General features: G+C 37.5%; 1 protein-coding gene across 1 annotated transcript in view; it reads right to left on the bottom strand.

The window, feature by feature from the left end:
* IL18RAP (interleukin 18 receptor accessory protein) overlaps positions 1–10,022 on the bottom strand; it is a 29,799-nt gene extending 19,777 nt beyond the window's left edge. Inside the window, exons 1-3 of the mRNA XM_034953653.2 lie at positions 9,891–10,022; positions 9,102–9,426; positions 8,823–9,006 (exon numbers count right to left, since the gene is read on the bottom strand). Coding sequence (XP_034809544.2) covers positions 8,823–9,006; positions 9,102–9,426; positions 9,891–9,960 — 579 coding nt within the window. The 5' untranslated portion in view covers positions 9,961–10,022. The remainder of the gene's footprint in view (positions 1–8,822; positions 9,007–9,101; positions 9,427–9,890) is intronic.
* Positions 10,023–11,601: the final 1,579 nt, after the last annotated feature.

Below are 11,601 nucleotides of genomic sequence, written 5' to 3' on the forward strand. Positions count from 1 at the left end.
TAAAACAAACAAACAAAAACCTTCCATGCAACATAGGGCTTAAAATCAACCCAGCAGCCATGTCAGAAGTGTGGCAAGAGAATGTGGCATGAGTGAGATTGTCTTAAACCACCAATGGAAATGTTATTCAAGGTGCAAGTCCTACTAACAGGAGGTCACAGCAATGTCGTCAAAACTCATATCTCGGTGCCCTAGGCCAGTACAGGAGAGACTTTCCTACTACCCTTGATTATAATTTTGACTTGTGTCAAGGATTTGCTTAGCTGAAGATCATAAAATGCCGTTACATTACATGTAACTATTATTTATTTAAGATGAAGTCTGTTTATGTCAAGGCTATTTTTTCATTACATTTTTAGAAATTAGAAAAATATATAGAAAAAGTTAGTGGCATAAATAATAAATAACTCACTTTAATTCTGACTTTTTCAGTCATTAAATATTTTAATTAATAATCTCCAAGCATGGTGACCCAGCCAGGCCCCAGCACCTTCCTGCAGCCTTCCCCAGGCCAGGAGGCAAAGGCAGGTCATCAGTTATCTGCAGAAGGAGCAGCTGGCCCCACCCAGGCCCAGAAGGTGCATGGCAAGCCAATCAAGCCTCAATGCCCTGCCTAAGGCTATCCCTGGCCCAGGGGTAAGATCAAGCCCACACACATCTTTGTAGCCTAGTTTCTCCCTCTGCCCATCCCAAATTGCTAAGCAGCAATCCCAGATAACTCACTTTGCCTCAGGGCCTAGCCTGTTGTCCTGCCCAACTACACATTCTAACAACAGTATTTCTCGGCCAGATGTAGGGCATTTGGGTGCCCTGTTAGTTAATTAAGCAATTCCTTCATGTTGTGGGTGAATGGAAGACACAAGGGTATTGCTCTGTGACTGCCTCTGATCAGGCAAAGTTGCAGACTATTTGGGAAGACAGTCTGCAATTTTGCCTGATCAGAGGCAATCACAGAGCCCAGCCAGCGACTCAACCTGACCATAGAGTTCAGAAAGTGGTCTCACTGGAACGCAAAGCACAGCAAGCAATTCCACTTGACCTCAGTGCACAGAAAACAGCCAAGCCCACCTAAAGAACTCAACACCAAAGTCTGCTTATCTGGGATTGCTACCAACTAGCCCACCTGGAATCCCAGGCTAGACTACATAGTGAAGGTCTGCTACCACCAAAGATCACCTACAAAGACCAAAAGAGGTGGCTGTTTCCTCAACTGCATAGGCACCAATGCAAGGACCAATGATTATGAAAAATCAAGGAAATATGACACCACCAAAAGAAACTAATAAAGCTATCATAATGAAATCGGAAGAAGTAAAGATCTAAGAAATAACTGACAAAACTTCAGAATAATCCTCTTAAAGTAGTTTAGGAAACTACAAGAAAATATGTATAAAAATAAAATAAATTTTAAAAACAATTTTCAAAACAAAATGAAAAGTTTAATAGAGAAATAGAAAAAAAAGTTTTAAATAGAAATCCTTCTACCTGAAGTGTGGGTATTTGAAAAATAAAGAAATCCTACAGATAAAGAATATAATACCTGAACTATAATATCAACAGCAGATTTGATTAAGCAGAAGAAAGCATCCGTGATATCAGAGATGACATTTGAAATTATCTAGTCAGAGGAGCAAAAAGAAAAAGGAATGAAAAGGCTTATGAAAATTATGGGACACCTTCAAGATTCACATATTAGGAATTTTGTTAGATGGAAGAAAAAAGAAGTCAGAAAGCATATTTAAGGGAATATCAGCTGAATATTTCCTAAATCTAGGGAAAGATGACATTCATGCATAGGAAACTCAGAAGTTGCCAATCAAATTCAACCCAAAAGGGGTTTACCAAGATACATCATAATCAAATTGTCAAAAATTCAAAGACAAAGAAAGAATATTGAAAGTAGCAAGAGCTGAGCAACATATCATGTTCAAGAAAGTCCCAATATTGCTATCAGTGGATTTCTCAGCAGAAACGATATAGGCCAGGAGAGAGTGGGATGATATATTCAGTGTTGAAGGAAAAAAACCCAAACAAACTGCCAACCAAGCAAAGCTGTCCTTCAGAAATGAGAGGGAAATTAAACTTTCCCAGACAAACAAAAGCTAAGGGAGTTCATCACCATTTTGTCTACTTTTAAGAATTGCTAAAAGGAATTATTTAAACTGAAATGAATGCCTGCTAATTAATAACAAAAAATATGAAAGTAAAAAATTCAATGGTAATAGGTAATACATAGTCATATTCATAATTCATTAATAATGTAAGGGTGGTATATAAAGCAATTTATCATTACTATGAAGGTTAATAGACAAAACTAATAAAAACAACCCTAGCTGTAATTAATCATCAAGAAACAGAAACTACAACAAATGTAAAATTTGACATCAAACCCATAAAAGGTAGGGGGGAGGAAATGAAAGTGTACTTGTTGTACATAAAGTTAAGTTGTTATTAGCTTAACTAGCCTGTTATGAAGTGTTTTATGGAAGCCTCATAGTAACCACAAAACAAAAATGTGTAGTAGTTGCACAAAATATGAATATAAAAGATTCAAAGCATAGCACCAAAGAAAGCCATCAAGACACAAAGGAAGATACTAACAGAGAAAAAAGTAACAAAAAAACCTACAAAACACACAGAAAATAAGTTACAAAATGGCAACAGCATGTGCTTATCTACCAATAATTACCTTGAATGTAAATGGATTAATCAAACCATTTATAATATGTCTCCAATCAAAAGACATTTAAAAATTCAGCTATATGCTGCCTTCAAGAGATTTACTAATAAGGACACATATGGACTAGAAGGGAAAAAATGGACAAAGATATTCCATACAAACCAAAACCAAGAGAGAGCAGGGATAGCTCTACTTATATCAGACAAAATAGACTTTCAGTAAAAAAAACTATAAAAAGAAACAAGAAAGATCATTGTATAATGATAAAGAGTCCATTCACTAAGAGGATATAACAATTGTAGATACATAGGCACCCAACATTAGAGCGCTTAAATATATAAGGCATTTATTAAATGAAGAAAGAGATAGACTGCAATACAATAATAGTAAGAAACTCAATACCTTAATTTCAACCATGGACAGCTCATTTAAACAGAAAATAAACTTCAAAAATTGGCCTTGAATTACGCTTTTGACCAAATGGACCTAACAGACATATACAGAACATTCTATCCAACAGCAGCAGAATACACATCCTTCTCAAGTACACATAGAACATTTTCCAGGAAGGATACGTTCAGCTACAAGATAAGTCTTAACAACTTTAAGAAAATTGAAATCATATCAAGTGTATTTTGGGCTACAAAGGCATAAAGGTAGAAATCTAAAAACAGAAAATATCTTGGAAAATATGCACATATGCAGAAATGAAACAAAGTGCTCCTAAACAACCAATGGGATAAAGAAGAAATAAAAAGGAAGTTAAAAAATAAATTGAGACAAACAAGTTAAAACACAGTGTACTAAAACATGTGGGATGCGGCGAAAGCAGTCCTGAGGGAAATTTATAGGAATGAATGTCTGCATTGAAACACAGGAAAGATTTCAAATAAGCAATCTAATGATACATAGAAAGATGTTAGAAAAAGGGTAATAAATGAAGCCCAAAGTTTGCAGAAGAAAGGAAGTAACAAAGATAAAAGCAGAAATAAATGAAACAGAGATTAGAAAAACAATAGGAAAAAATTAATAAAACCAAGAGTTGGTTTACTGAAAAAACTAAAAACAAAATTAACAAACTCTTAGCTAGACTAAGAAAAAAGAGAACACTCAAATAGATAAAATCAGAAATGAAAGAGCAGACATTACAACCAATACCACAAAAATACAAAGGATTATAAGAAACTACTATGAACAATTATATGCCAATAAAATGAATAACCTAAAAGAAACAGATATATTCCTAGACACATACAACCTACCAAGATTGGATCATAAAGAAACAGAAAATCTAAACAGACCAATAATGAATAAGGAGACTGAATCAGTAATAAAACTTCCAAGCTAATTTTATGAATCAAGCATCACTCTGATACCAAAGCCAGAAAAGGCCAGCACAAAATTGTAGGCCAGTATCTCTGAAAAATACAGATGCAAAAATCCACAACAAAATATTAGCAAATCAAATTCAACCATACATTAAAAGAATCATTCACCATGGTCAAGTGGGATTTATCCCTGGGATGCAAGGGTGTTTCAATATACATGAATCAATAAATATGATAGACTACATTAATAAAATGAAAGATAAAAACTGTATGATGATCTCAATCGATGCAGAAATATCATTTGACAAAATCTAACACCCTTCATGATAAAAACCCTCAACCAATTAAGTATAGAGGGACTGTACCTCAATACAATAAAGGCCATATATGGCAAACCCATACCTGTACTCAACTGTGAAAAGTTGAAATCTTTTCCTCTAAGAACAGATTAACAAAACAAGAATGTGCACTCTTACTACCTCTTTTCGTCATAGCACTGGAAGTCCTAGCCAGAGCAATTAGGCAAGAGAAACAAATAAAAAGCATTTTAGTAGAAAAACAAGTAAAATTGCCTTTATTTGTTGGTGACATGATCTCATTTATAGAAAACTCTAAAGACTCCACCAAAAAACTGTTAGAAGTGATAAATGAATTCAGTAAAATTGCAGGACGTAAAATTAACGTATAAAAATTAGTAGTGTTTCCCTGTACTGAAAATGAACTGTCTGCAGAAAAGGAAATTAAGTAAACAAGCCCACTTACCATAGGAACTAACATAGTAAAATAGTTGGGTATAAATTTAACCAAGAAGGTAAAGGACCTATATACTGAAAATTATATAAAAAAAAAACTAACAAAAGGAATGGAAGAAAACACAAATAAATATGAAAGTATTCTGTGTCCATGGATTGGAAGAATTAATATTGAGAAAATGTCCTTACTACTCAAAGTGATCTACACATTCAATGCAAACCCTATCAAAATGTCATTGTTTTTTACAGAAATACAAAAAACTACCCTTAAATTCATATGGAACCACAAAAGACCCCAAATAACCAAAACAATCTTGAGCAAAAAGAACAAAGCTAGATGGTTCACACTCCGTGATTTCAAAATAGATTGCTAAGCCATTTAAATCAAAACAGCATGGTACTGGCATAAAAACAGACACATGAACAAATGGAATATGACAGAAAGCCCAGAAAGAAACCCACACATTTATGGTCAATAAATTAAAAAAAAAAAAAAGATGCCAAGAACACACAATGGGGAAAGGATTATCTCTCCAATAAATGGTGTTAGGAAAACCGGCTATCTACAGGGAGAAGAATGAAATTGTATCTCATAGCACATACAACCCATCAATTCAAAATGGGTTAAAGAATGAAATAGAAGACCTAAAGTTGTAAAACTTCTAAAAGAAAACATAGAGGGAAAGCTCTACAGCACTGTTATGGGCAAATATTTTTTTGAATATGACCCTGAAAGCACAGGCAACAAAAACAAAAATAGACAAATGATATAGCATAAAACTAAAAAGCTTCTGTGTAGCAAAGGAAACAACCCACCAAATGGGGAAAATATTTACAAGCTATATATCTGATAAGGAGTTAATGTGAAGAATATATAAGGAACTCAAACACTGCATTAGCAAGAAAACAAATAGCCCATTTTAAAAATAGGCAAGAGACCTGAAAAGATATTTCTCAAAAGAAAGGATGCAAATGGCCAACAACTATATGAAAAAATGCTGAGTATCACTAATCATCATAGAAATACAAATTGAAACCACAATGACATATCACCTCACACTTGTTAGAGCGGCTTTTATCAAAAAAATTAATCTGTTGTACATTGTTGGTGGAAATGTAAATTAGTACAGCCATTAAGAGAAACTCTATGAAGTCTCATCAGAAAAACTAAAAATAGAGCTACCATATGATTCAGCAATCCCACTTTTGGGTACATATCCAAAGAGATTGAAACCAATATGGCAAAGGGTTAACTACGCTCCTATGCTTACTGCAGCACTATTCACAATAGCCAAGATATGGAATCAACCTTAGTGTCCATCAACAGAGGAATGGACAAAGAAAATGTGGTACATGTATGCAACGAAATACTATTCAGCCTTTACAAAAGGAAATTCAATCATGTGGGAGAACACGAATAAACTTGGAAGCTATGCTAAGTGAAATAAGCCAGGCACAGAAAGACAAATGCTGCAAGAGCTCACTCATATATAGAACCTTAAAAAGTTGAACTCATAGAAGTAGAGAGTAGAATGATGATTATGGAGGCTTGATTGGTGGGGAGAAGAGGGTGAATGGGGAGATACTGGTCAAAGAGTACAAAGTTTCAGATAGATGGGAGGAGTAAGTTTTCAGGCATATTTCACAGCAAGATAACTATAGCCAATAATATTGTATTGCACATTTCAAAATAACTAAGAGAGTAAGTTTCAAATGTCTGTCCACAAAAAAAGTAAGCAAGGTGATGGATGTGTTAATTAGCTTGAGTTAATCACTCCACATTGTATACATATATCAAAACATCACATCAATACTTTTTTTTGTATGTGGTATGAGATACAATTTCATTCTTCTCCCTGTAGATAACCAGTTTTCCTAACATCACTTATTGGAGAGGTAATCCTTTCCCCATTGTGTGTTCTTGGCATCTTTTTTTAAAATCTATTGACCATTAAATGTATTGTATATATTTAATCTATTGTAAATGTATACAATTATGATTTGTTAATTAAAAATAATTTTAAAATAAAGAAGTTGAAAAAAAATTTAAACAATCTGCAAGCCTGTTTTTAATCGCCAATTAAAAATATTGTGGAATGCTCCAGAGACTCCAAGCCCAGGGATTTATTTCAGTTGTATACTCTGTATATCTGGTGGGTGTATCCCTGGTCAGCAGTTTTATTTGAATTCAGTAAAGCCATGTTTTCATTCTCTCAGCCAGTGTCAGCTTCGTCTATTCAGAGATGGGTCGTAGGTATGACTTACCCACCACCTGAGAACCTGGGGGTTAGCATGAAGGAAAAAGGCATTAGGTGTTTTTTCCTGCCTAATGCCATCACTTTTAGTGATGTACTACTGCCATAAGGTCTGTGATTTCCAGGTTACTATGTGCCTTTATATGCATGTGTATGTGTGAGTGCGCACACACATATGTGTAATTCACAAAACCAGGACCTGTCCAAATCTGTATCAGAGGTACAATTTTCATAACAGCCATTGTTCACTTATTCTTAGGGTGGCTGCCTGTTCACCATTAAACACATGTTGACGTTTGCAGTCAAAGCCCCAGGGAAGTGAAACAAAGCTTCCTTTTGTGAATGTCATACAGTTTTAGGGTTTAGTTTATAAAAGCAATATTTGCAGAAAGCTGGCTACTATTATGCAACTTGTGCTCACCTGAAAAGTAAAATTTCATAGCTTTCACTTCAGGTGTATGATCATTGAAAAGCCAAACACATTTTCATCTGAAATAACGGGGACAAGACTGCTTTACAGGCCTGAGAACAGCCCACCAAGACAACAAGACAGCTGCCATCCTGGATGACGGATACTTTGAACCAAAGGAAGTTTTGTTCTTGAGAGAGAACTGAAAATAATGAACAAAACTATTGGCTCTTCTTACTAACCTCATTTTAAAGGTTATGAAATGAATGTTTCTGAAATTAGGGTTGTATTGAGACCAGCATTCTTTCAGTGTCATATAAAAACACAAATGTGAGACCATACCCCATGCCGTTCGTCCACCCTGTATATTTATTTCTGTAAAGGATGTGATAACATCTGTCTTCCTATTAGCCTGGAGTCTCAGGAATCAAGTAGGGAAATGTTTCCTCTTACCATGGTAACTGTATCCCCAGGAGACTCTCATTCTTAAAATTTGGGGTGCATTAAACCATTAGATAACTCATCTTTCTGACTTTAATCAGTAGCAATTTAGAGTGATATTTTTATATTAACAAACACATATATTATGAGGTTGAATACAAAATTCTGCATAACTTTGAAGACAAAGTATTGGACTTCAAATAGTTATTGCAATTGTAGGAAGCGATTTAGATTCTATTCCTGGATTCCACCACCCAAGAATCAACTGACAGGGGGCTCTTTTGGAGGAGATGGTTAGGCAGCATTTCATCGTCTGCTAGCACTTGGAAACACTATCAAACACGATGGAAACATGAAGTGCTTTTGTTATGGGAGTTCACGTACATGTGGTTCATAGCTAAAAGTCATTGTGAAACTTGCTCTTGTTCCCTTTTTCTCTTTGCACTGTACTCCTTTCCACCATCTCACCTGTGCAAGACATCTGTCACTCAGGCCCACCTTGGATTTGTCCTAACTGTCCTCCAAGAGCTGTCTTTTTGGGAATGTATTTCAGGCTCCTGTATCTTTCACAAACCCTTCAAGACTTACGTGTTGAGTCCTCCCTTCCCCTTTGCAATGCCTGTTGCTTTCCTAAGACAGTGAAAATGAGTGAACCTATCTTCCTACATTAGCAGATGTTAGTAGGTTTATGTCTAACCTCATGTGTAATATACTTGAATTTTAGAAGTTTCTCTGGTGTTGATCAAAAGGATGCCTCAAATAATTAGAATATCAAGCTCTGTGGCTTCCCAGGGAACATGATTATTTTAGAAAGTCAGATCTCCTGCAGAGGCACAGGGCCAGTTTTTGAGAAGCTGTATACCTCAGATTCTCAAACACGCTTTTCCATGAAAAGCCCATGAAGAAGACACCATAAAAACAATGCTCTTATATTAATTTTAGAGAATTCACTCTTACCTTGTACCAGGTTACCTCTGGACTTTGTGCATCACTTTGGCAGCTGAGACTGGGGCAAGAAATAGAGCCAGTGCTCCCAAGAAGTAGGTCTTGCTTATGTGATGCAGAATACTCACAGGATGCATTTGTCTGGGGCTTAACTTCTAAAATTATCTTGACACAACAGGCTACATCATAGGGGCTCCTAGGAAATTAACAAGATCCTGTGAACATAGATATTTTGTCTAGATAATAGAGGATTTGGAAATGTTTTTAGATAGAAATGTATTTGGAACATACTTAATCATCTTGGGTCTACAAATATATGACCCAGAATTATTCACCCCTGGGGTCAAAAAGTGAAGGGTACATTTGTCCTGAATGATGTGAGGATAGCTTTTCCTAATGTCCTCTAATGGATCTCCATTCGAAGGTTGTCGGTACCATTGGACATCAGATAGGTCCTTACTACCCGTGAAGGGCAGGTTCTCAGGGACTTGTTTTGGTGAGGGTCGATTTCTGTGGCAGAAATGTGATTTCTGTGGCTCTGGTAAATCACAAAATAAGACAAATTCCTCTTCACTCCTTGTAGAATATGTCCAAAGGAGTTTTTTTGTGGAACAACCTGAAAATCATAATAAACAAAACCACATGGAAACACATTAGAAAATGGAATTCTAGCTTATATTTACATCTAGTACTTGATTTAACAAGAGATCAAGCTTCCTGGTGTGTCTTTCTTCTTCACTGTCCATTTTGTAGGGGAAAGGAAGTGCCTGTTGTAACTCCCTCCCAGTGGGCTCCAGCATACCAGCAGCAGCCCTGGTTTCCTGGAAAAGATGGTAGAACTCTGGCTCATCCCTCGTCAGCTGATCTCACTGAACACTCAACTACAGTAACGGGGTACCTCGACAATGCTTGGTATCAGCTGAAAGCTGTTCACCCCAATAATTCTCCTCTCAGTCTCTTTTTAATAGTAGGATGGAAAGGTTTGTATTAATATATCACACTGCTGATATATCAGGTTATCCATCACTTTACGTTTGACCACAGACTCACAGTGCTAACAAGAAAAGTGAAAACCCCTACCTGAAATATTAAATCCTTTAATTCGCTCTCCTGCAACAAGCCAAAGAAATATCCAGCCCAAACAGAGCATTGTTCTCCTGTGTTCCTGTCATCACTCCAATAACTTCATTCCGTTGCCAGAGTAGAGTGTTTTGAGATTCAGAACTCTGCCCTGAGTAGCCCCTTCATTTCTGTAAATCAAGAAATGGGAAATGAAGAAGTCAGAACCAGTGAACAAAGTGCAACTCACACAGGAAGCTTTGAAAGGGCAGGTCCTACCCAAACCGGCCTTCACTTGCCTATAACTTACGTGAGTATTTCCAATGGTGTGTAGCAACCTTTTCACTTGTGTCATTTCTTACAAATCATCTCAAGCTCCCGATATCCCTAGGCTCTATGCAGTGTGTTCTTTTAATGCCATTTTTCCCCTCATTAATTTTTTTCTTTGATATGCTCACCTAGCATGTATATTTCCATGAGTAATTTGAAAAGAGTTATGTTTAACTTTTCCTGAAAAAATGACCCAAGTTGAATAAAACTGTCAGATTTTTCACGGTTAGGAAAGCTAGAGATATAGCTCCTATTTATAAAATTTGAGAATGTTTGCATATACTAGTCTATTCTATTAGAGAATAGAGGCCACCTGCCTCTCCCTGCCCCACATGCAAGAGGGAAAGTTGTCACTGGATGGCATCACTATCAACTCTCAAATATGAAAGGGGGAGCAGGTCCCCTCCAGAGAATCAGATCTGGGCTGTGTCCAAAGGACTTGAGTCCCCTCTCTTGATAAGGCAGTCATGGGACCTTTCAAACCACTTACTTGAAATATCTTGGGGATCCAGCTGGAGCATTCCCAGGGCAGAGGGGTGGGGAGGCATATGGCTCAGAGCAGGGTCTTGGTTTCAGCAGCTGGAGGGAGACTGGGGCATCTGTAACAAGCCTGGTGTGTTTCTGTTGCCCCATAGGGGAGGGCAGATGAACTTCCCTGAGGAACCTCAACCTTTAAGAGTAGGCCAGGGCTAATGGAAAATAAAGAATGACAAACCTAAAAGGAATGCAAGGAGCAGAGCAGAGAGACCACCTTGGCAATCCAGACAGAGAAAGCTTGGAGGAGAGACTAGACATCAGTTTCAGAAGCTGCAGAGGAGTTGGGCATGAGAAGGACTGAAAAGTGTCCACCAAAGAGTCCTGGTTTGGCCACCAAAAGCTCAGCATGTGCAGCTGGGGTGAGATAACGGAGTGCTTCAGGGTGGAGAGAGAGGAGTAGAGGGAATGTGGGAAGCGGGGAAGAACCACGCCTCCTAGAGTCTGCATGATGCAGGAAGACAGGAGGAAGTGTTTGCTCATTTCTGGAGATGAGAGGGCCTTGGGTAGGATTCCACTGCGAGGGGAATGCGTCAGCAGGTCAGTGAGGACAAATACAAGTGAGAGTGAGGAGAGGGTGCATGGACTGCTTTCTCCCAGGAAGCCAGAAGTGGGGTCCCTGATACCATGGAGAGATTAATCTTGGACAAGAGGCAGGTAGAACCATGCAGGTGAAAAGGAAAGTCTGGCCAGACCACTTTGTCCAGGTGGAGCCAGAAAGTACAGGAAAGTACAGGATGCTACCACCTGGCTGCTGATGCTGACCTGGCTGTCTGCTGAGAGCAAGGCGTGTTCATGGAAGAAAGAAAGGGGGTTCTGTGCAATGCGCCTTGCAGAATGCCAGGGATAGGTGTTAAGGTCACTGCAT

The sequence above is a fragment of the Pan paniscus genome, chromosome 12 (genome assembly GCF_029289425.2).
Source record: "Pan paniscus chromosome 12, NHGRI_mPanPan1-v2.0_pri, whole genome shotgun sequence".
Classification (NCBI taxonomy): domain Eukaryota; kingdom Metazoa; phylum Chordata; class Mammalia; order Primates; family Hominidae; genus Pan; species Pan paniscus.